Source organism: Hyalella azteca, unplaced genomic scaffold (assembly GCF_000764305.2).
Source record: "Hyalella azteca isolate HAZT.00-mixed unplaced genomic scaffold, Hazt_2.0.2 contig4574, whole genome shotgun sequence".
NCBI lineage: Eukaryota > Metazoa > Arthropoda > Malacostraca > Amphipoda > Hyalellidae > Hyalella > Hyalella azteca.
The window spans coordinates 144,940-171,966 of NW_025934787.1; the positions used below are offsets into that span (position 1 = coordinate 144,940).

General features: G+C 39.9%; 1 protein-coding gene across 1 annotated transcript; it reads left to right on the top strand.

Annotated features, from left to right (window-relative positions):
• Positions 1–27,027, top strand: LOC108678894. Its single transcript, XM_018167389.2, has 12 exons — positions 1–180; positions 5,453–5,599; positions 6,099–6,225; positions 6,998–7,096; positions 7,734–8,378; positions 9,299–10,295; positions 10,592–10,711; positions 11,312–11,388; positions 11,813–11,886; positions 21,838–21,979; positions 22,750–22,840; positions 24,624–27,027. The coding sequence occupies exons 2-12, from the start codon at positions 5,458–5,460 to the stop codon at positions 26,718–26,720; spliced, it is 4,611 nt and encodes a 1,536-aa protein (XP_018022878.1). The 5' UTR covers positions 1–180; positions 5,453–5,457; the 3' UTR covers positions 26,721–27,027.

A 27,027-nucleotide genomic window follows, 5' to 3' on the forward strand; every position in this document is an offset into this window, starting at 1 on the left:
CTCACCTGGTTTCCCCTCTCCTTTGAGACATCATACTAATACCTAGTCTTCACCTTCTGGGACAATATCCACTAAGATGGGGAATGTATGATATTCATATCGGAATATTATAAAATTTCAAGCAAATATACATTAATGATTACCAATCATTTCTCACTTTCAAGGTCCAAGGATAAGAAGGTACGTCTTCAAAAATTTGGAGTTTTGGAACATACGGGCGAACGACACGGGAATCGGGATAACGGGAACAGTGACCATTTTCTATTCAAGCTATTGATAAAAACTCATGGTAGGGTACCTACCTATTGCTTCCAACTTGCTTGGGGCTTCTTGGAAATTTCTGCCTACAACAGTTCAACTTGAGCCTTCCAATAGCCTGGCAATAGGTACAAATCCAAGCCTGGTGGCAGTAGAAACAAAAATACAATAATTATTGTGTCATTGGTTTGCCGTTTTGGCATTTCCCGTTTGTGCAATTCTGGCCTCTGGGCTGCCCAACAATAATGACATTTCAAGTAGGCAATTCAAATGTCATAGTAGCTCATAGGCATACCTAGTGGCAAACCAGAGCTTTTTTGGAATCAGTTCATTTTTAATTTCCCCAAAACTCAAGATTTAAACCAATTTCTTAACTTCTTAAGTATGATAATGCTGGTAGCCTATCCATGATACCTACTTCACTGCGAGGCGCATCTGGCATTCTGGCTTGCCTTGGCGTACATCCGCATCTGGGTGATCTGGCTTGTCGTTGTCCCGACATACGTATCTGGTTTTGAACATTTTAGTGCATACTAATGCGTTTTAAGGCGATTTAGGGCCTTCTAATGCGATCTAGTGCGTTCTATTACGATCTAGTGCATGCAGTGATATTTTGTGTTGCAATGTGTTGTGTTGTTAATACCATATTGTTAGTGTTACCATATTTTGTGTTATTCGCTTGTGTCGATCATTAGGCATCGGCCACTTTGATTGCAAACAGCACAAATCAGTGTTGATCATTGGGCATCGGCTAAACTGATCGTAAATCGCGTGCGCTTGTGTCGTTCATTAGGCATCTTCCACTTTGATCGCAAAGAGCGTGCATCAGCATTGATCATTGGGCATCGGCTAAACCGATCGTAAATCGCGCGCGCTTGTGTTGATCATTAGGCATCTTCCACTTTGATCGCAAAGAGCGTGCATCAGCATTGATCATTGGGCATCGGCTAAACCGATCGTAAATCGTGCGCGCTTGTGTTGATCATTAGGCATCTTCCTCTTTGATCGTAAAGAGCGCGCAATTCAGTATTGATCATTGGGCATCGGCTATATAGATCGTAAAGCACGTGTGTTTGTGATGATCGCCAGGCATCAATCGTAAAGTACGTGTGCCTGTGTCGATCATGCAGCATTGGCGAGGGTTACACTTCCGTTTTTAGCAAGCATATTGGCAACTTTCTTTCCTGGCGTACTGGCGTACATCCAAAAACGAACCTCCGGCGTACACGCTGCACCTTCCTGACCATGGCGACTGCGTGAGGGAGAGTCTAAAAAACTCTGCTATGTCATATTGTCATTATGCATTTATGCTCATAGGTAATTGGTAAATGGGGGCTTCTGCCTATTTATTGCCTAATTTTCAACTCTGGCAATGCATAATAAAATTCAGGACCACATTCAGAAAGATGTTTATAAACGGTGAAATTTCCCACGCATTTTTAGTTCTTTATATTTTCTTCGCGCATGCGTTCGTGCAAATCACGGTCATCAATTCCACGGTGCGCAGCACTCGGCGCGCCGCACGGGCGGCGGAGCTGTCCAACACAGTTCTGATTTAGACACAGGTCACAGTTTTCATCAGAATGGAATGGCAACATTGTCTGTAGATTTCAAGTAACGCTGAACGATCTTCGAATTCGAGTGTGATGTGTCCCTCTGAAGCTATTCTCATTTTTATTAATGTTTGTTGTTCGCCTCTATAATTAACCTTCATTATTGCAATAAAAATGAAAATTTATAATTAAGATAGATTTCTTCCGGTGCCTGTGTTTTTTATGCAATTAGCACTTAATAGTGAATGAATGATTAGTGGTGTGGTTCTTTAATCTTGACTTCTGCAGTTCGCGCAATCCCGGCCATCAATTTTCTACGCCGCACAAGAGCAGTTTCGAGGAACAGATGCAATACTCAGTACAGTATGCCTTTATTTATCCTTCAATAATATATGATTTTTCTTGATACGAAAATTTGGTAAATGAGAAATCTAGAACTTTATTTTGGAAGAAATTATCTCCAAAGTCATATGGCAACACTGAACACTGTATTTTTACATTTCGTATGTTTAATAGCCGCAGTTTACAATTACTGTATGTTCTGTATCCAACAAGCAGAAGAGTCAGAAGTAACCTGGAGTCCCGGACATTTCTTACATTTTATTATTGTTAGTTCGACTCGCGTAGTTGATATAAACCTTGATGACTAACGGAATATAACTTTTCAATAAGGAAACTTCATGTTTATTATACTACAAGTAATGATCTTTATTCAATTATAGCCATGTTTAAATGTTTTTTTTTTTTTGTGAAGCCCGCTCCTAGATCAGATCATTAATGTTTTTATATACATCCTCATATTATTAGGGACGCTTGCCGCTTCCATCAGATCTTAAAATGTAAAAGTCTAATAGATACAGATTTGTATGAATGCCATTCAATATTGTTAGCTACATTAAATTGAGGGTGGAACATGGGAATGGCAATGATTAATTTATCTGAAGCAACCTTTACAAAATTAGTGTCAAACAAGCAAATGGATGTCTTGTCAACCGAAACTCGAATACCACAGCAGAGAGTATTTTATGCAGCTAATGAATTTCGCAAAATTTGCTGGAAGAGAGATTATTGAATTTTAGAAAAAGGCGGTATAATTCAATGAAGGGTGGTGGCAGAACTGCAATCTTGATACTCTATTGCGATTCGTGCTGTGATAACCTATGTAACAATTTTCACATGATAGTTATAATTTTTGCACATTCAAAGTACGCATGACATAACATAACGCACCCAGATTTGGAAACCATAATTGCTCAAATGAAGCAAAAATAAACGACAGACCATTGACTTATCTTGCAAATATATATATTCATATTTTGTATCACGTAGCATAATTACGCTCTGTAATTATGCCATATTGACCTAATTTGTATAGTCCATTTACGCGCATTGTTATTAGGTATTGATCGTGATCGTGTCGATTTTGCCAGCCGGGAGGATGTCGGTAATGTAGTCCCAACATTGACATGCAGGATCGTACTGTTGACGTACAGGTTCATACCCTACTTGCCACAACCAGTCCAGTCATTCATTAGAAGGCACCGATGGCACATCTAAAGCCATGTTGCCTTCTTTAGTTCTGTAATTCATGTCCGATTGAATTGTGATCTATGAATGAATATTCATTACTGTGCTGACTCTTAGAACCTGAGTCCTGAGTTGATGCATTAGCAATCTAGGCAACTCATATCCAACCACAACACAATGCGGAATTGCGGATAGCCTACACGTTTGTGTGTACGGTCAGTGAGATTATGTAATTTGCCTTGCCGCGTGTCAATATTTAAACTATTTTAGCTTTCTAAAAGTATGGTGCACGGCGCATTTTTTTACCAACATAGTACGGCGCACCGCGCAGGTCATTAAAATGACAATATAAATTCCCGCGCTCCTGGCACAACTTCCTGACCATGGATTCAGGATTGGAATTTTCCTGCTTGTTTCAGAAATCTGGCGGCTCTAACTGGACGACAAATTTTCAATACATTTGGAATCTTGTGGCTTGATCCTGCACTTTTGTTAAAAATTAGATAGGAGTTAATTCATCTGGCACCTGGCGGAAATTGCAAATTCGCATGGTTCCAGAAATGGTGGGATAGCTCCAGTTGCGGCCCTAATTGTAGAAGTTTTCCATGCTTGCATAATTCATAGAGTCTAATTAGAGAGATTGCAAGGAAGAAAATGCAAAGCAAAGTCATTCTCTCATGGCTCGCTGGGCACTGGCTGAAGCCTAAAGGCTAGTTACCGCTAGTACAGAATTTTCATGATTATTACTGGAATCTAGCAGCCCTAATAATGTGACTGTGACCTATTTTTTATATGCAAAATCCTGTGAGGCTGTGACCAGAATCCAGTGATGCAGCTGAGGCTATGACCACAAAGCTATCGTGAACTTGACATCCTAGTCCTAGCAACCGTTGCTTAGTTCCAGAATTATTATTGTTCATGTTACTATTCAGTATTTACTGCATGCGCCGCTTGTGCAGTTGTGGTCTTTCAGATTTTCAACTATTTTCTAAATAGTTGGCTGAAGACTGGCAAATATCTAGACTGCAATAATTTCATTCAGAATGTGTTGGAAAGATCTTCTGAAGGCATAAATTTTGCTGCTGATATGTAGCCAAAGATCTTGCGATATTCCTCCGCCTTCTGCACAGTGGCCAGCCTGCCACTTTCATAGCCCATTTGAAATATCTGCTTTATCAGGCAAATATTTCCTATAATTTTATGTGAAAACTATTGTTTTGCAAGCAATTTTTAAAAACCACAGGTAAAATTAGACTATTTTACTTATTTTTTGCTGAATGAATTATGAAAGGGACATTGAAATGTGTGAAATTGGTCACTGGTCAGATATCCAGATTCTCAGGTGTTGTCCAATTTACAGCATTTTTGTTGGTGGTTTCTGCCCAATTTTCCTGCTGGGCTAGATAAGAAATATATATATGTGTACCTATATATATCTATATAAAATTAAAACATACTACCCTATGATGCCCATTGGCCAATCCAGATTGTTGTGAATCAGCTGTGTGCTTATGAAAAGATGGGAAGTAGGCTCTTGATGGTTGAATAGTTGGCACATATATTTATATTATTTTAATCTGACTTTGAGTCTATTAAAATCTTTTCTTTTCAGATTAGTGCTCAAAGCTCAATGCAAATCATTTAAATTTTGGTCTGGGTTTGTTGACTTATTTCTGTGAAGATTGTAGAGAATAGTGATAAAACAAAGATATTGGTTTCTAAAATAGAGATTCCCATTCAATATTGTCATTGTAGATGAATTGTTGAAATTTTTTTATTTCAATAGAGAGAAATAGCTCAACATTATGCAAGCCACAGCAAAGAATAATTATATGCATTCTCTGATTGATTTTACAATTTCACAAGGTATAATCTTGTAATTGTGTATATTAATTTCAAGCTGATTCAGTTTTACAATTTGAGAAAAAAGGAATTTGCCTTGATTAAATTCTGTTATAAAATATGTTGGGGCAGTTTTCCTTGAAGAAGTATACCTATTAATGTAATATTTAAAATGTAGTGGTATGCATCACTTTTTTGTACACTAGGTATATTTGATGCTTATGAATTCATGATTGCAAACTACAATTCTTATTAACCTAAATCAATTGCAGGAGAGATGGAGGTACCAAATCATGAAGCGAGAGTAGTCAGGCAAGATCCTCAAGGTGAAGAATCTTGCATCAGTGGGGCCACATCACCCAAAATACCACCTCTGGCCTGGTCACAGCCCTGCAGTACAAACAATTTACTGGAAACTGGTTTGTCACTCCTCTCTTATGGCTGTGTTTTATATTCAAATTATCAAAGTGTCCCTATCTTCAACAAATATTTTTAATGTGCACAGAATATTGACTGTTACTTACTGGAACTTCTCCCACAATTCCCATCCTGAAACTGCGACTACAAATGTTTTAGGAGATCTTGGAGGAGACCATATCCTTTTCAGTAGTGCCCCTTAAGCGTAAGGTGACCAGAGCACTGAAGGTTCTTCTGGTGCCCCAAAGAACATTTTGGCCTCTTCTCAGCTCTTGTATTATTAATATTGAAATTGAAAATGGGTTAATAAACACTCGTCTCTTTTGAAATGTGGCTATGCCCTCAATATACTCTTCACAGTAGATTGCAAACTGCAAGCTCTTCTATTTAATAAACAAAACTATATTCAATTCAATAAAACTTCAAGATCTTTAAGAAAGTATGAAGCTTCCAATCTTCATACTTTCCAATCTTCATGACTAATATCTTTCTCATGTGCAGAAAAAGGTGGTGAGCACCTGCCTGTTCAGGAGAAAGTTCCGAGCACGTCATCTTCAAGTGTGCCTGTGCTCAGTGACAGCTCCTCCATCAGCAGGACTGGTAGCCCGGGGCCTCTCAACAAGAATGAGTGAGAATGTGCCTAGTATTTCAAAGGTCTCTTTTTTTTTGTGTGCAGGTGAAGGACTAATATTAACAGCTCCTTTAGTTATTAGTTATCCATTTTGCATTGTGCATCTGGAGCCCTGAAACATTTGTCACTGGTACTGGGACATTTTTGTTGCTGGGACCGGGACATATATGACACTGGGACTGGGGCACAATTTGTATTTGGACTGGGAAATTTTTGTCAATGGGACATAATTTGCCTAAGCTTAATTGTTCACACGACTTCTGCCCGGACTGGGACCAGTTCTTAGTTCTCTTCTAGAGGTTGTCTGCTGTAACACTTGATGATCTATTCTGAGTATGACACTACAATGATCATTCAGACATATTTGTGCACTAGATGTTTGTCCACAGCATGCATATCACTGTAGTAGCACACATTAAAATTCGTATTCCGTTTCTTCTCTATCATTTAATCTCCTAGATTTAGGTAAAATGTCGTTTATCATAGTTAAAATGTCTTACAACGCCATGCTCTTATTAGGTTACTACTGGTACTTTTCAGGTTTTGTTTATTATTGTTTGTTCATATTTATCAATCCTGTCTCCAAGATGGTACCTTCTTTGGAAGATTGTTGATTGCTTCTAACAAACTTAGTATTGGCAGGTCATTCCATGTATGTCTATCCATTTTCAAATTATTTTTTGCCACTTTATGCAAATTTCAGATTTATACTCAGCAGCCCCCCACAAAACGTAGCTCAAATTTGAAACAGGTTTTGTTTGTTTTGCAGCAGCGGCAGCAGCAGCAACAACACGCTGGTCATACACGGCTCTTCGAGTCCTGACTCACCCTGGTCCCAGAAATGGACAGGTTCCATGGTGCACTCCAGGTGGGTGGTCTTCACCTACATCACTCTACACACTTGCTCTCACCTGCATCCCTCTACACACTCATTCACCTGCATCCCTCTACACACTGCTTCACCTGCATCCCTCCACACACTCCTTTACCTACATCACTTAACACCCTAAGCTCTTTATGACTAAGCTCATTTTTTCGTGAATCTGAACAATAAAGAACGCATTCTGTTTGATAGTTTATCCATAAAATATTAGCACAGCACAAAAGGGATTTGCAATACAAGCTTTTTATTCTCCGTCACAAAATCCTTCTTCAGTATTTTTGACAAATCTGAAAATTTGAGAGCCCATTTCATGTGTCATTCCTCATTATTTATGAACAATTTTTCAACAGTTGAGTCTTGCAAACCTGCAACCGTAATTGATGAATGGCAAGTAGATATATATATTTTTGAAAACAATTCAAAACCCTTTAAACCCAAAGTGTCATATAAGTTTGATTTGGAGTTTAAACCCAAAGCATGTCGTCTTGAGAATGCATTGGAACTGTATTTACGGCAGTTGTAATGGGTCCCACTTCTTTTTATCTTCTTACCTTCATCTTATAACACCCTTGTGCTCTATCAACGATGTGGAGATGGCTGTAAAGTATTTGCATGTGGGCAGAAATGCAAGTGCAGCCCTCATGGACCCGCAGAGAACGGCACCAACCTCTTCGTCTTCCAGCTCATTAGCGAGGCCAGCCAACGCCACAAGCCAATCAGCCAACACCACGAGCCAATCAGCCAATGCCACGAACAGATCTCCTGAGCTGCTCAGAGGCGTAGCACATCCATTAGACCATTCAATAGTAAATTTTTCAAAGTCTTCTTACTCGGCTTCCACGTTGCCTTATCTAAATTCTAACTCTTCTTACCCATCGATTAACTCTTCCTCATTGCTTCCTGAGAATTCCATGCATTTACCTCCCAGCTCTTACTATAACCCATTAACATCATTCTCGACTTCCATTAGTGCCAACCAGTCACTAGACTGCGCAGTTCCTCTCAACCATTCACTCTCCTCTGACCTGGCCACTAGAAACAAAGTCTACGGTTACCTCGCCCAGTCCAACAACTCCCCTAGCATCACATATTCAGACTTGGACCAATCGGAGGTGCTCAAACATCTCCTCAACTCCGACATTGATGGTCGTCACGTCGACAGACGCCGGCACGACGATGCTGCCATCAGTTCGCTGTGTCGAGCCAAGCTCGCGAGTAACTCCTCCAGCAGCGGCAGCGTCCATGAGAACGTCACCCCCACCAGCGGGTACCTGCACTTTAATACAATAAGAATATACTGTATGTTCTTAAATATAAGTTGGATGCGTACCTTTATGTTCTATATTAAACTATATTCTTACACGCTTCCTCTTTGGTAAGACTTTGCTTCAGAAATTAGGTTTCTGTGTGTACTATTATGATGAAATTTAAAATTATTCATTGCAATTCCTCGTGTATTCTTGGTAATAAATTATTTCTCATCCTATAGGGCTCTCGTTGCTAGCTAAAATTTTGTATTAAAAGCATTGAGGAAATCATCAAATGGAAGATATTCAGGATCTTCAAAAAATAATTTCTAACGACAGTATTTATTAGTGGCTTCGTTTGGAAGTCTGTTATGGTTGTGAATTTTATGGTTTAGTTTTGTATCGTCTAATTAATTAGTTGATTATATCCAGGCAGTATTAGGAATGCTCCATCACTCCATTAAATTTAAAAGGTGCTATTGTTGCCCAGTAACTCATTGCAGCGACTAACAGTTTCATCTCACTCCGTGATGGTCACTGAGATCCGGAATACTAACCTGCTGCCGACTTTGTTATGTAGTGCGCCTGAACTCATGTTGCCCCTTGTTGCTAGGTCGTCACAATTGTCAAATGAGAAAAGCTTATAAGATGGAAATATGTCAAAATGTTAAGGAAGAAGCTCCACTATCTATATTGCGTTGTGGCTCTGACGTGCGATGACGCGCTTTGGTGGCCGTACATACCTTCCTAACTGGTGTCCAGTTGAAGCCTGGGTTCTTCGGTTGTGTTCTCTTCAAGAATCACAACTGAAATTTGTATTTCTGGCGAAAATTGCTAGTAATAGGCTATATATTTTAACTATTGTAGAACGAAATTTGTTTGAATTTAATAATGTTATGTGTCTAAATGAACTGTAGCGATGTAATGTCCCTGTTGACAGGTATTCCAGTGCCTCAACATCGACGCAGTTTAGCCTGAATCGCTCGAGCAGTCAGCATCGGGGTGCTGCTGATGATTTACTGAGGATCCCGCCCCCTGCGTATCCCAGCTACAACCCTGCTCAGGAGGTCCTTCTGGCGAGGGAGGCCCTGCGCGACATTTCTTTGGGACGCGGGCACGCCTCGCGGGACAGAAGAAACGTCCCGGCACAACGCGACTCGAGACGTGACCTCTCCTTGGGCCCTGACCTGACCCGAAGATCGCGCGATATTCCATGCCCCGACGACAAGAAACTGCAGCGGGAAATGAGCGCCCCTCCTTCAGAAGCTGCGTTCTCGCGCTCCCAGCCTGACCTCACCCGCGTCACCGAGACTCGGGAGCTGCAACTGAGCGAGCGTCTAGAGCCCAGCGAGCTGCCTACTGTAGTCGATTTGTTATACCACGAGAACACGGCGCTTAGACTTGAGCTCGAAGTGATGATACGTAAGGTCAACAAACTGCAAAAGTTTGAGGCAGAGATAATAAAAATGCAGGAGGCTCATGAGGCACTCGTACAAAGCTGTACAAGACGAGAGCAGCTCGAGAAACTAGCACGCACCAAACTACAGAGCCAAGTGCAGTCGCTAACTCGGGCCAACATTGACCTTAAAGAGGAACTAGACGCCTTACGTGCGGCCAACTTTAGTGAACAATCCAGAGTTAGTAACTCGTCCGCCTCTCATGACCACGAGAAATCTGTTCCTCAGAACTGTGACAACAGTGAGATCTTACGTCAGGGGCGTGAGAAAGACGAATGTTTTCGTCGCGAGCTGAACCGTCAGGACGTGGTCGTGGCGCAGCTGGTGGCCCAGAACAAGGAGCTGCTGGCTGCCAAAGAGCGGCTACACATGGAGGTGACGGCGCAGAGGAAGACGCTCCATGAGCAGCGCTCCCACATCGAGGTGCTCGACTCGGCCCTCAGCAGCGCCAGGCTCAACGTCATCAAGCTCGAGGAGGAGGTCTGCATTGTGTCCCATTAGCGCCTCTAGAAATATCATAATTGCCGATAATTTGACTTGCATTTCATTCATATGTTATTCTCTTTCTCAGTCTTATTACTTGACAAAACAGGACCTATTTAGTGGGGCAAAAAGCGGTCCTAGGATAAATATATATTTTATTTTGTAAGATTTGTAAGTAAATGTATGGAGCTTTATGCCGGATAGGTCGCCACACCTGTTACTTGACATCCACAAAACGAACAGATCTCCTAACGCGTTACTCAGCGCATCAGAAACATTATTTGACATTGCAGGTGCGGTTAAAGCAGGACAGCGTGACGGAGCTGCAGCTGCAGGTTGCTGCAGACCGACGGCTGCAGCTCAACGATGCCCGACTAGAACGACAGCAGCAGCTGCAGCTCTACTTGCAGCGGGTAACTTACGACTGTACAGCGTGATATTTATGCCTATACGGCGTAATATTTACGGCTATACAGCGTGATATTAACGGTTAAACAGCGTGATATTAACGGTTATACAGCGTGATATTTACGGATGTACGGCGTGATATTTACGGCTATACGGCCTACGGCGTGATATTTACGGCTGTACGGCGTGATATTTACGGCCATACAGCGTGATATTTACGGCTATACAGCGTGATATTTACGGCTATCCAGCGTGATATTTGTGCTAACCATTCTGTTTCTGAACCTAACAAGAGTAAGGCATTACTAGGCAGCCGTGTCATACAGAGACCTGCTGCCTAGCCCAAGCGTCTGACTGAGACTTGTGTCGGAACACGTGGTAGGAACGTTGCATCGAAACAACACAGCTTAGCCTCCATCGGAATAATTTTTGCTCTCATATTGACCAAATTAGGACTCCTGATTTGCTTACAAATTGTTTCTCGATTTTAGCGGTCATTAATATTAACAGTAACAAGTAACAAACTGCCAAAGATTCAACATGTTGTAGAGTTACAGGAGGTTAAACCTGCTTATCATGAAACTTAAGTTTACTTTTTATTCCAGGATACAAATTTTAACGACCCGAGACTTCAGGAATCTACTGATCGAACGCGTGCTGAGGCACAGCTACAGTCTAGCAGGTGCGTTACGAACGGTTGCGTGAGTGTAGCGACTGTGTTATGGCGGGCTGCTGGGTGCGTTACGAACGGTCTCGTGAGTGTAGCGACTGTGTTATGGCCGGCTGCTGTGGGGTGCGTTACGAACGGTTGCGTGAGTGTAGCGACTGTGTTACGGCCGGCTGCTGTGGGGTGCGTTACGAACGGTCTCGTGAGTGTAGCGACTGTGTTATGGCGGGCTGCGTTACGTTGAGCGTTACCTACGATGATAACTAGCATTGCACCTCTGACCAAATTGTGATCCACAATGGGCAGGGAATTATTCCAATTAGGAATAGTGAAATTTATGAAAAACTGTTTTATGTACTCGTTGCCGCAAAATAAAGCTCGTGTGTGGATCTAACTATAAAAATTAATAAAGAAGTAAACTTTTTTTCAACATGTGCAGTGGGCAGCAACGGTTTGCTCAGAATCAGCTGAGTGAACGGCTCAACGTCACTCCACGTCGTGATGAAGAGCTTGGTGAGATCCTTCTCTAGAGCTGTGCTCTATTTTCTAGAGCTGTGCTCTATTTTCTAAAGCTGTGCTTTATTTTCTAGAGCTGTACTTTATTCTCTAGAACTACCTGTGCTTTATACTCTAGAAGGCTTTTCTAACGCACGGTGAGATCTTCTACTGGGACCATACTTTCAAAACTCGCTAAGTGAACGTAAGTACTTACGCTCTATTTTCTTGTCTATGATTGGTGGATTTTGCTTGAAAGGCCGTCAATGATTGGCAGATGAACTTACGATCTCTTAACTTTTTTTGAAAGTATGGCCACTGGTCACAATCGACTGGCTTAACCGTTGCGATGTAAAGTGTGCTTTCGTTAACCAAATCTCAAAGTTAGATCTGTGATGAACAGCACATTTGTTCTCATGCCCGGAACGGGTGGTGCGATCTAGAAAAATATGATAACATCCGTGGAAGTCATAATAATCTACACTATCAATCACTGTCCCGGGAGAGCCCTGATTATCGACATTTCTTTGGTTAGTGTTACCTATTATTGTTATTATTTCATGCGATGATTAACTGGGTAATTCCACTTAATACTTGAATGCCTGGCTACGCTCCATGTCCGTACTCAGCGTCCGGACTGTCTTATTAGCATGGCTTGTATGCATTGCTTGATGAATGTTTGATTACGTCTAATACATTTGTTCTAAGTCGTTGTCCAGCTCAACGTAACATCTACGACGACTTCATTTGTTATGTGTGGTGTCGACGTGATGAACTATACGACACTCTCTGTATTGTTTGTATTTTGCTGCCATGCTTCACACATAACTTTATGCGTACCTAGGATAATTAATTCTATTTTTCTATGATTATATTATCTAAATATTTGAACGAATGATTCATTACAATATCCTAATGAGAACAAATTGTTGGAACTCATGAAATTCGTGATCAATAGCAATTTAAATGCATCTCACAAGACGAGTCTTTACTCGTCTCTCGCTCTCTGCTGCTTGTGATAGGCTAAATATTCGATTAATTTTTACCCTTTCCCAAAGAATATGATGAACAAGCGAGAAGAATTTATGAAAAATACCTATTTATATATTTAGTACCTGAATTTAATTGAAAATATATTGAGGAATCAGGCTAGTCATGACTTGATTTTTGCGGGAAATCCACCAATAGAACTGGATCTTGGAGCTGGTGTCGAGGGTGGGCTCCATAATCCACCAGTAAAGATTTCTATGCTTCCATCCTTTTTAATGATTGTTTTAGTGTTTTTTTTTAATTTATTTGGCAGTGATGCGATGTTCTTCAGTGATGTGGTATGTGTTGGCTGTATCTGGCCTGTAAAGTCCCTCTATGTGGGTTGGTGTCTCGCACATCGTCGGCGAGACGGCACTAGTGACTTGACTGCAGTTGTTGACATGTCGTTCCAAATGATGGATGAAGCCGAGCCAAATGTACTGTGTTGAAATGAATTTTCAAAAAATATTATTCAATTTATTAAGTAATTCAGCCGCTTAGTCGGCCGTGAAATACGAGTAGTCAGTGAACATGCGATCTACTCCCTGAAGCAGATGGAATTGAATTTATTATGTGATAAATTTTCTAACTAAATTGATCAAGTAATGATTGCGGGACTATAAGACGGTACGCTTGCTTAAAATTGTCTTGTCTAAATGCCTTCATCGTCGTAGTGTTTAAATGACAACTACTTACCGTACAGGTATTGTTGCTGTTATCTATCCAAATCTATTCTCTACCGCCTAGTGCATTCAAATTATGAGTTGTGATTGTTACATGATTTATGTTTTTGTTTCTTCAAGTCAGTTTGTGACGCTAATTAATCCGCACTAAAATAAAATATTTCAATGTTTTTCTCGCTCATGAATGTTTTATTGCGATATCGGTTGACATATTATACTTACATAGCATGAAGTTGGTGTCTGTAATGTGTCTCATTTATCGCATACCCGTTTGATTTGTACTGGAGGCAGCCTTACAATCTGATAGCTTCTACTCTAGTACATTTGACGCTATGAAAAGACAAATGTGGATCGTTTAGAAGCTCTAATGGATTATTTTTCACGTTACTCAAAGTACCGCTAGGTTTTTATTGTCCTTTGAACTGGTTTTCTATGTTTTTATGTTGCTTTTGTTGAATGTTTTGTAGATAATTGGTGTGTTGCCGCTGTGTGAGCTCAAGCCAATAGTGTGGCCGCTATACAGCTTTTGTGCCTTGCGTGCGTATTTCTTGTTAAGCATTTGCTTCTATGTCTCGATAGATCTTCGCTGAACCAAATATATTTTGTAAGAATCGTTTTCGTTTGTTTTAAATTAACCTTCGACTGCTTGTACAACTGCTTCTCGATTGACTAGTTAACCAGTTTTTTTTTGTGTTTGTACGTGTCTGACTAATTTTATATCTAGTATCTGTCTCGCTTGAAGAAAATAGTGCATTTTCTGCTGACATTTTATTGATTAACAAGGAAATTACACTTCCTCGTATTTCGTTTCATAACATTGTACAATCTTTGGCATTGATGCCTGACTTAATCTATCTTGCGGTTTGTAAAAGAATTTTACAAACTGCAATATTCCATTGTAAAATAACATTTTCAATTGAATTCTCACGATCGCATCAGAACTTGGAAGAAATAGGAGAGGAGAGTCGTAATTATTCTGACGAAACAATTTATTACAAATTGTCTTTTCATTACAAACACACAATTACAAATTGTCTTAGCATTGCAAATCATTTGTTCCCACAAGCAAGCGCCCTCTTCTTGCAACTCTTATTTCTGCATGCTTGATCCTTTACATGTGCCCATTGCCTACGCTGTTTCCTATCATGTTGTGCATGTGTTCCGGCTACGCGGCCACCAAAGGTATGATATTATAAGCTTTTTCTGTATGTAATATGTAATTTCGTTCAGTCGTCATTAAATATGTCTTCCATCGCGACACAAACGAATTGAGTTCCCAGAAGGATTCTCGTGTCATGCAAACGAGTCCATCCACAACGTCGATCGAGGCGAATGACGTGCAACGAAGTTTAAACTTAATATTGGTATGGACGTTTTTATTTGATTTCGAATAAGATGTGTGGTGAAAAATTTGCTTTCCATTTCAAATGGACAATTGAGATTTAATTGAGCGTAAACTGTCGTGTTAGATGAGAAAAAATTTCCGAGGTTCAAATGGGTGTTCTATACAAGTACGCGGAACAAAGAAAACGCCGTTCGTAAGGTTTTTTTCTAACTATCGAGGATATGCTTTTATTATTAAACTGATTATAGACAGTAAGAATTTCGGGTATCAGATAACGGGACGAAAAAAGTGGTGTGTGGCTACAGTTATCTTTAAATTTGATCATTAATTAAAAATACAGAATTTATAGCTGTGGTGGCTGCTTCTCGATATAGGTACAAGTTGGATTCACTCCAGCGCGCTCTGTCCCATTTCGTTTCTAACACCACATTGAAATCCGATTTGAAAATAAAATGTTAAATTTATTCTAATCTCCCAGTTTTCAAATCGTTTCCTACTCTCCCACTTTTAGAAATTTTTTATTTCCAGGTAATATCCTGACACGATGAGTATCGTGGATACGCGTCCGATCAACCCTTGTATATTTGCTGCGCCAAGTTGTCAACATACGCACACAAATACACAGTAAACTGGCAAAGAATCTACAATTAGGAGCAACATTAGGTCACAGCTACTTACTGGACCTCTAAGTGGTAGCGATTACGCATTCCAGATGCATAATTGGACGCAGGTTACAATAAACCCAACCTCCACAATAGGTAGGATGTTTTATTTATTTAGGTCCCGAAGGACCCCCTCCTAACCTCCTTCCCCCAAGAGCAAAGCAGTAGCCAGGTGAAGGCAGCGCCCCAACTCCTCAAGAATTGGGTGCTACCATTCACCGGCCACCGTCGCTCTCGCCGCGTGGCCTGCAACAGCCACAAAAGAGTCGCCGCAAGAATGCGGTGAATCTCTTCCCCCTTTTGGGGGGCGGCGCCTCGCTTCGGCTCAGCTCTGGTGACTCACCCCGGACCATCACTGAGAACAGATCCCAGCTACTGGGGTCACCAGAGCCTCGCCAGTCCGACATGTCTTAGACCGACACGGAAGAGCATTCCATGAGCCTTCGGAGACCAGCCATGTTGTTAAAGATTTTTAGTTCAATCGAAATTTCAAAGAAAATCGATGATGAAGACGAATTTTGAGACCAGACTTTATATAGTCCGGTATTGTGGATACGACATTGGACAAACCTCTATATATGGCGTCTCGAGACAGCAGACAACTTCATTGCCAATGTGACGTCCATTGGGCGAGGAACAATAGTCTCTCTCGCGCAAAAAATTTCAATCATAATAATTCTCCCGCTAGAATAGTTTTGGATATAAGAAGCAGGATTCGATTTAATTTTGTGCAGTAAACTCATTTAGAAATGTTACTCATTCGGTGATAAATGAACCGGTGATACATTAGTTTGCTGGCTGCATGGGAGGGCGCATCACCAGCGTATCAACAATACCTGGCCGACAATATTTGTGGCTATCACGGACTGTATCACCGGTTCATTTATCACCAAGTGAGTAATAATCTTAAATGCGTTAATTGCACAAAATTAAATCACATTCTGTTTCTTCTATTTAAAAACTTTTCAAGGGTAATTAATATGATTGAAATTTTTTGAGCGAGAACGACGATTGTACCTCACACGACGGACCTCAATTTAACAATGAAGTTGTCTGCTGTCTCGAGACGCCATATATAGAGGTTTGTCCAATGTCGTATCCACAATATCAGACTTGAAGACCCTAATAATATAACATCTTAATTATTGGAGAGACGGGGTTTATTTTAACCTACGTCAATCTACTCATCTGGAAGGCGTAGGCCATATTTTCCCAAAATTTTTGGATCGACTCCCACTCTGAGGGGTCGATCGAAAAATTCATCGATTTCATATTCTCCCGCAAGTGACTGTGACCTGAGGTTGCCTACAATCATATGAATATCTGGCAACGTTTCTTTTCTTGTTTATTGTTGATTTGTGCGCGCGTGTTCGCAGCTTGGCACCGCAAATAAATAGGTGCTGATCGAACGGATCTCCAGGATACTTATAGTGCCGGGATAATACCTGGAAATAAAAATTTATTCAAAGTGAGAGAATAGCAAAATATTGAAAAACTGGGAAGAGAAAATTGGACCGAAATAGTAAATTATATTTTTTAGGTCGGATTTTTTTTGTGGTGTTGGAGGGGCAAGGATTATGACGCGGTAGTGGAAGCTAAGTGGTATCGTGTAGCTATGGTGTACATGGTTCGAAGCAGCGACAACAGGCATTAATTCTATTTCTTAGATGATCAACTTTGAAGATTAAATTAGCCACTCGTCACTTTTTGGGAACGTTTTCTCGCTCCTGAACAAAATGATACCTGCTGCAGCATGCCAGCTTTGCTGAATTATTATCTCAAAGTCTAAAAGTCCGAAATTCATTGCGGTTTTCGCTGCTGCCAAGTATTGAGCTAAACGATCCTCCTAAGTGCACTCTGTCCCTCTTCCTAAAGCCTCTTAACTGCACAACGTTCGCTGAAGTACGACCAAGCATCTTTTCTCTACATTATCCATTAATATCGCAACGGAAATTCTTCACCAATACATTATATACGAAATTATTGCTATAATAAAACGTCATCTGAGGAAGTTACCACCCCGCTATAACTGACCGCCATGCACTGGAACAGCAGCAGAGAGCTAGTGTCTCCCCACACTGCATGGTAGCCGTCTGTACACATAGAAAATAACGGGAAGATCCATTACGAGCGGAGTCGCGGACGGATAAATACTTTGTATTTTATGTAGAACATTTATATATTTCAATCTAATTCATTAAATGTATGATACAAGGCCTCTAGAAGCAAGATTTTATTACTATGCCACGCTGTACTGTGCAACCTCTCTCTGACGCTCATTTACGAACGCGAGCGCGAACATTAATGTCGCTATTACTTGGAACTCGTCAAACAGCCTTCCCTACACAACTGTCTATTACGGAAAGCTGAAAAGTTATTGGAGAATAGTGTATATGCTGGGAAATCAGATCACGAGATAGTCTGCTGGATAATAAATCTTGACGTTTCTTAAAACGAAGTGCGCCTTCAGATGACTGATGATCAAATGAACGAAAACTTTTCTAGTGTGTGTTTTATCATGGTGCTTAAACGCATTTAAAGTGCACGTTGTCTCGAATATTTAACTCTGTTTTATTATTTCAAGTTACTATTAAAATTTGTTTGGAACTTTAACTCGCAGCTATTCTAACTAACTTGCCACGTGGTCAGATGAAAAAAATATAACTCAGTACTCACTGCAGTGAGTGACAGAGAGCGCATTTTCTCGTCGACAAAAACTTGAGGTCACGGACAGACGACGGACAGACAGACAGGCGGACATGGCGAGCACAATAGTGCATTTTTTCCATAAATGAGAAAATGCGCTAAAAAGGTCTTCGGATTTTGTTAGACGTGCATGAGGGCATGACAATCGTGAGGTGACAAAAATAAATATTTGCTTCTTTTTACGCACTTGACGATGGAAGGAAGGGAGCGGCGCTGCTGAGGTGAGTTGAAAAACTCCGCCAAATTTACGATCAGAATTTAGCATCGCTTCGAACAACTTTTAATTTCTGCATGGAACGATAAAAAGCTTGAGTTCTGTGGGAATTTTATTTTTAACATGCAATTGTTCATCGTTTTGACGAATTAATGCCTCATACACTCCTAGTTCGCAAACTAGAAATCAAGTTAGTTTTTCTTTTTCAGTACGAAAGGCTAGTAATTGAATTTGTGGCAAACCAAGCGATGGTATTTTTAAACCATTGTACACCTTCATTTATTTTCGTCAAGCATTTAAACTTAGTGGCCATCTCAAGAAATTTGATGCACACTAACATTTTGGTGTCGCATTAACTTCAGTTCATCAGAATGCTTGTTAGTATTTTAATTTTGCATGCGTGTTTGTCTTATGCTCCTCAAGAGGGAACCACACATTCTGCATGAATGTTCTCATTTCTCTTCATTAAATCGCAATCTTGTAAATGACAAGAGTTATACGGCATCCTGGGAAGACAGATGACGGCCAATGAGACCAACATCGTCCGTTTCTGCATGCAGCTTCTACATCTGCACCTTGTTCTTTGTTTGAGATGTTCAAATGTGACATATTTTTGGCAAAATGTCGGAGATTTTTAGAGCTGTCGCAAGATTTAGATTTTCAGCCAGCAGAATCGTTGATGCGTATGCTATTGGAGATATAATTTACATCAGGGCATATCACAGAACTTGATGTGCGCGCAAATATTGAGCCGAATTTTAGTGTCAATAAAGCGGACGAAGTAGTAGTAACCTAGTCTCGGCATGCTCCTACATCCCAATTAAGTCATACTCTGCCCATGCTCCTTCACCGCCCTCTTGAGCTGACCTTGCTCAGCTGCTCTGATGCAAAGGCTTGCTCATATTTCTTAAGGTAAATGATGTTGAAACATTGAGTTGATTTCGTTAAAAACAAGTTTTAATCAACATTATTTTTAACGTGAATATCGTGGTTTGACCCTTTGCTTGTTTGCTTCTATGATTTTTATCTCTCGTGAGCTAAGGTCCGCTGACTGTTCCGCTTGGGCTGAAATTCTAACTAAACTTCAGTCCTATGGACAACATTTATTTTTACTTTGCGAATATCACGAGGTTGCTTTATGAGAAAGCTGGAAGGAAGGAAGCAATGAATCAGGATACGTTTTATAATAATCCCTGTTTTCATAGATATCCAAAATATTTTTTAAAAACCGGTTGTAAAATGTAAACCTGGCTCACCTCCGAAACGAGGGCGTCTCGAGGGCAAAAATTTTGATAAAAAGATAATTAGACAAAGTAAGGTTTAAATTGTACTGTAGGAAAATAGCAATGAAGCCCTTTCCCAAAATTTAATTTTGTCTGCATTGTTTTGGAATGCCAAGGCAATTATTTGGACAATCATTAAGACATGAGCGTAAGATACGAGTAAATACTTCCGTTCTGATGTGCGCAATAATGCTTGACTTTATAGGGATTGATATTCCCAGGTTTTTGATGAAAATCAAGTCTTTTCCTTACTTATTCATTAAAAAGATAAAATATCATTTGGAGCTTATAACTAATCTTTATAGGAGGCTCATCACAATCCCACAATACTGTATGTCATTAATTATATTATGAAATTAGAACTATTCCAAAATTTGGCAAGCACACTCGATTTACTTCCGTGATTTTTCGAAAATTCATGATTCAATCAGGTCATTAATTTAAGCTGTGCCACATGAAGTGTGACAACTACTGCAACTATATACTGCTGTATGGAACATTCCATTTGTATAGATATGAAATTACTACTGGAAAATTGAACTATTGGATGCAGTTTCTGATTGCGAATAATTCCTTTACATCTTGTGAAAAGTGCTCGCTGCGTCTACAGTTAAAATGAAAGACATCACGAAAATAGTACATTTTATTTTAGGACGAGAATGCCCTACACGCATGTTTGTTTAGTGAAATTGGCACACACGACTGCTTTACACCAATATCTATACTAGAGTATTCGAATTACTTTCATTACCGTGTTAGCATCAGTTGTATGGTGGATATTACTTTCAGTTTGGACCTTTACATCACTTCCACTACCAGTACGTGTGTAATGGCTTGTATTACTTTCATTTGGCAACTGCGGCAAATCATCACGCTATATTGGCCTCGTGTAAAGGGTTACATATTCCTTGCATGGCCAGATACGCCCATACTCGAGGTAAATAGAACGGTAAATAGTGGCGGTTGGCATTTGAAAGTTGTAGTGTCCGCCACTACTGTCTTCGTGTATACGCACTCACGTTTACCAATATGCGCAGGCTTGAGGTAGATTTGCTTAATCTCGTTTTCATCACTAAACTGATGATTTGCGCAAATGGCTGCTAGTAATTTTTGGACTCCTCCGGTACATTTTAAAGTTAGCTGGACGAGCTCATATTGGGCCTCATATGTTTATTATCTCTGTTTCTATTTTATCTGGAAAATATATATTTTTATAAAGCGGTTTCCTCCATTTCCGAATAAAAAAGACGCTCTCTTTGACACCAAATCGGTCTCCTGGCTCTTGTTCATTCCATAAGTATGTAAATCTGATGGGTGTCTCAATTTCGATTGAAGTTGAAGGTTTTTCACAAAAATTCTCTTTGTGTTCGTACAAGTTTAAAAATTAAATTAAACGTCAAAGGTCAAATTAAACGTCGTCCTATTAAAGGTCAAAGATAGTTAAGATTGAGCTTATTCCACTTAATTAATTAATTCTGGTTATTTGATTCACCTATCAATTGATTATGAGAGCTCATACCCATTTATCGTCATACATTTATAGGTGTAATAAATTTTCGCTCTGTTATCAAATCGGTGTTTTTACTTGAATTCTCTGTTAAAAAAAGTCCAACACACCACTTCTATCTCTGTGTTTAAAATATATCTGCACACGACTGCTTTACATCCTGCATTCTTTTTGTAATTATGCACGTATTCAACATGACAATACGTTCTTCCGATAGGAGCCTTCCTGTTTAACGGTAAGGACCTCATATTCACGAATTTAATCGATACAAAAAAGTTTACTTAATGCCTTTCATTAACTGCTTAAATTAATATAAATTAAATAGTGATTGGAAAATTTACTACGGTACAAATGAATAATTGTTCGGGTAAAATTATAGGACACTAGACGCAAGTTATCAATGCGACTGTTAGTAGGATGAGCTTGTTAATATTTGTGAAACATTGATCAAAATTTACACGATGTTATTATTATTGGCTTGTATCTCACCCTTTCGTAACATATAAAACACAGGACGCATCTTTTACGACTATACAACAGATCGCTTCACTGTCCGTCACTCAGCGGACGTGTCGGCCGCTGCCGGCCGTCCCGCGGCGCCGGACCTGCGCATCCACGAGCTGGACAGCTGCGCGGAGCCCGCCGTGGGGCGGCAGGAGGTGCGGCGTGTCCACGCGTCCAGGTGGGTCACTTGCTTTACGGTGACTGTACTAATAAAAAATAGCGACATTTTGTTCAAATAGCGATGCAACTTTTGCCCATTTGTGACCAGGGACTATACTTCCAAAAGTCGTTAAGTGAACGTAAGTACTTACGCTCTATTTTCTTGTCTATGGTTGGTGGATTTTGCTTGAAAGGCCGTCAATGATTGGCTGATAAACTTACGATCTCTCACCTTTTTTTTGAAAGTATAGGTCCGGGTCATCTTGACCCAATTGCGAGCAGAAAAAGGGCGTTTCAGTTCTACATTCGCTCTTAGCAGCTACGTTCGCTACTCGAGCTTTGAGTAAGGAAGTGTTTCACTATATGGACAAAGTGTCCCATTCATTTTATATGAGTGTTTACTCATATGAATGTTTATCCTCACTCAATTCTCATGAGTACATCGTCTTCATGAACTGCAGTCAGCAAGCTTATTTACAATTTACATGACATTAATTTAATTTTGACGGTATTTTCTTCGGAAAGAATCTTACTAAGTTTTTCTTTTGATGTTTTCTTCGGTTTTATTTTAATCTGTAATAAATAATACTATAATTTAATATTGATACATTTAATCGATACTATAAATTAATATCGATACATAATGCTGTACATTTCGTTACTCATGCCTTATGAACCGCTCATGATGAATAAAGTTTTATCAACTACTGTTTATCAATGCAAGTATTGGCTCACATTGTCTGAACAATCCGCTGTCTAAAATATGAATTCTTAATCTTTGCGCTGCAGTCTGGCCGCGGACGAGGCTTGCGGCGCCGACACCGGCGACCAGCGTCGGCCACGAGAAGGCAGCGCTGCAGAGCGCGACGATCCTGCTGCTGTGAGTACAAGTAATACAAAATAATTAAATAATTACTAGTGTTCTGCAGTGAGTACAAGTAATACAAAGTAATTACTTGTGTTCTACAGTGAGTACAAATAATACAAAATAATTACTCGTGTTCTACAGTGAGTAAAATAATACAAAATAATTACTTGTGTTCTACAGTGAACACAAATAATACAAAATAATTACTTGTGTTCAGCAGTGAGTACAAGTAATACAAGATAATTACTTGTCTTCTCATCCCAAGAAACGCGCCAATATAACGACGTACTGCTAATCAGTATTGTTCTTAATTAACAAACATATTTATAATATACTTCGTTTTTCATAATATAACATATGTTTAAATACATTGAGATTGTTCAAATATTTTCGTTCATTTCAGCATCAAGTTCTTACTTGACGTTATCTTATACTCGGCGAAATGAGCGAAACTTTGTCCAAAAATCGTTTTCTCTTATCTCTTCGCCTCAGTAATTAAGCTTTCACTTTCTACTGTCGTAAACTCTAATCCCTTTGCCTCAGTAATTATGCTTTCACTTTCTACTGTCGTAAAAACAATAAAGAAAAGCCATGCTAGATATTGGGTGTAGAATGTGTCTGGAATTCCTGTATGACACTAGCCGATGCGTACCTCTGTGAGTCTTCGAGAAAAATATTAGCGTTTATAAACGAAAAGAATTTCAGCAACTAAAACCATTTAGCGATCCTAGGGACATAATACGATGCGAGATAAGACGTATAATCAATTCATCTATGTTTTTGCTCTGTTAACTTAAAATACCTGAAAATAAAACACCGCAAGTCCATATATGGAGAATAATATTGCCAATGAAAGTGACTCGGTCACCAGCGCCATCTACCGTTCAAAAACTTCTAGTTTAATCTACGGAACGATTATTTTACGCCGAAGATATTAAAACTTAAATTGCAAAAAAAACTAAAATAAGATGATAAATTATGTACATTAATTATACTGGAAATTACACTAATTACTAATTATTAATAACTATGAATTATTAGGAGAAATGTTCGAGCACGACTATTGCTAACGCTTTGCTTCCCATGCTATTATGTTCGCTCAATAATTGTTCATAATCCCTAATTGATTTGTTGTTGATTAGTATGATTACATTCCCTGCACATAACCTGTTATTGTGGGAGCCATGCTCTGCACATAACCTGTCATTGTGGGAGCCATGCTCTGCACATAACCTGTCATTGTGGGAGCCATGCTCTGCACATAACTCATCAGTGACGCAAAAACATGTCACTGAAAGCCTTCCATTGAATGGTCGTGCTATACTTATTGTCCTGTTATTTTGAAATTTTGCTTGCTCATCAAAAATACGAAAATCAATTTAGAAAAATCGTTTAGAGTTTCGCACGGCCAAAAGTAACAGAAATTAAAATATAACCATAGTCTATTTTGTTTTTTTTTTATTTTGTTGTACTAACAAATTTTCATATGCCTCTTATGAATCATCTTTTCAGTTCTGTATAAACTTCTCTTTTTCAATCAATTAAAATTGAATGTTCAAATTGTTCATCCGTTGTATTCTACCTCGTTTGCTTCTTTATGTTAAATATCGCTCCTGTTATTACGATCGTTCGTAACTGGAATCTCATTCTTTTAAACCCACTTATCTATGTTGTAATCATATGTGTTAACTACATAGATGTTGTATATATATATATAGCTCAGCAGCCTAGTCTCGAAACAAACCTATTCTTCCACTACGCTATCATTTCCTTTCTCTCTCTCTTTCATCTCCAGGCCAAAAATGAGGCGCACGCCAGACGCAACTACACTTCGTTCTCCCCTGACAGCAAAACTTCATATTTGCCATCGACTTCTAGGGATGTACCAACTTCTTATCCCTTAAATGCTTCGGGGAATTATGATATCGCGAGAACGTCGGCATCCGAAACTAGAGAGAGCGTCATGAACCTGCAACGAGACCAAAGTCGACTTTCTTTACCTAGAAATGAACATTTTCGTTACTCCTGCGAACCTGAATATCCTAGTAGCCGAATAAAATTGAAGGCTTCTGAACTCAATGAACGAAGTAGAAGTTCTATTGACCAAACTACCTACTCTCAGTATTTAACAAAACAGTTCAATAAATTCCGCGATGCAACTCAAGGAAAGAACGTAAACCCGAAGCGACTTAGCTATCCTTTGAAACATGAACAGGTAACGTCTTTAAAATGTAGCGACGAATCTCAACTTGATCAAGAACGTAGAGAAATTAATGAAACGACAAATTTTTACTTCAAAAATACGTCGAAAACTGAACCGAAATATATCTTGAATCGTCGTGAGTTGGCGGTGAATATCGGCTGTCATGACTATGTCAACTTCTGTCCTGGGGACTGTAGCGCAGACCGAAGGTCCGGCCAGTCTCCTGCGATTCCAGAACTTGAAGTGCCGGAGTACATGGAACCCCCCAAGTACGACTATCACCAAGGGAAGAAAATCGGTGCCGGGTCTGTCGAAAGCTACGAAATACAGTCGGAACGTCATCCACTTTATGCAAAGAATGAGAAAACTACGGAACCGTATCCACATGGATTTTCTACCAACATGGCTGGTAGTCCAACAGACATCAGGAGCCATCACCATAGCTTGGTTCTTCAAGACTCAAACCAAATCCATTTGACGACACCTCAGCTTAACGTGCCACGAGTGCGTCTAACTCCTCCTTCTCTTCCGCCTGGCGTTTCCGATGCTCATCTGTGCGAAGCGCCGTACTTGCATCGTATTTCAAATGATGCAAATGGTGCAGCATTTGAAAATGTTCCTTTGTCGGTTCCGAAAGGTAGTCCACCTCCATACCACAGTCATCATGAGATCGTTGACTCAGGCCACATTAGTAGACAACTAAATAGTTCAAGTCATGTTCCTGAAAATATACGTACAACCAATTCGATTAACCTTAGCAACCAATCAAGTGCTGATTACGTGAACGGTAATTCGGTTCCTAAGTCTTTTTTGACCGTAACACCCACTGAAATATGTCAAACAAACCACCCTCCGAACACTATGTGTAAAACGTGTAACAATGCCCGGTCAACATACCGCAAGAACGCTGCTAATCTTGTTCGCAGGGCCAGCTCTGGAGCCAGCCTCCTCAAACGAAAGTCAGCGAAACTAAGGTCATCTTTCCACACCGAGGTTGACCTCGAAGAATCTCAATCAATTCTTTCACGTTTGCGCAAAGAATGGCAAGACAGGAAAGGCGGCAGTAAATCTCTCGGTAATATACCGAATTCAGATAACTCCTCTGACATTCTTTCTGGGGGCAATTATTGCCTATCATCGAAAGCTTCCACAAAACCAACTGAATCTCTTCGCTTCGAGCTATCTGCTTTCTCACGGAGCTTATCAAAGAAAAAATGGGTCATCCAAGAAAACCAAGCCTTTGATCACATCCACAACTCTGCCGAAGGCTCCTACGTACTGAGTAATGAACATGCCACTGGTGCCTCAAAAATAGCAACTTCTCCAAGTCGACACTCCGGTCTAGAGTCTGAATCCAGTAGTAGGAATGCGATTGTCTTCAAAGCTGGGGAGGAGGCTAGCCTGGACCACTCAACCCAGTCCACGAAAAACCCCAGCGCTTCTGCCAAGCGCCAACAGAATAGCACCGAGACCGTTGTTCCGAAAGACGAGTGTTTCTACTATGATGTTGACTTGTCAGATAATGACTCCACTTACGATACCCTCATTATAAAGAACATCCCTGAGCTTAACGACAGCAACACGACTGATGGCTGCGACTGCTCTGATGCTTGTGCAGTTTTGTCGGATAATTCGAAACCAAAAAGTCGATCGGCGTATGAACAAAAAAGCAAAGATGTAAATCGTTGACAATTTCTAACCAAAAAGTCGATCGGCGTTTGAACCAAAAAGCAAAGACGGAAAGCGTTGACAAAATGACTTTGTCCTGAGCAGAACGTTTCTTTAAATGTGCGATCACTGGACCTAGATATGATATTGTACATATATTTCCAGCTTAGTTATTTTGTTCGTGACTTTTTCGGTATCTGTTTTATCTCATAGCATCCGCATGCCACTTCTAAATTGTCCGAATTATCTACGTAGAACAAAAATATGATTGGCTGTAAATGTCTCAATCTCTTGTGTTGTATTCATGACCATAAATGTGTAGAGTTGA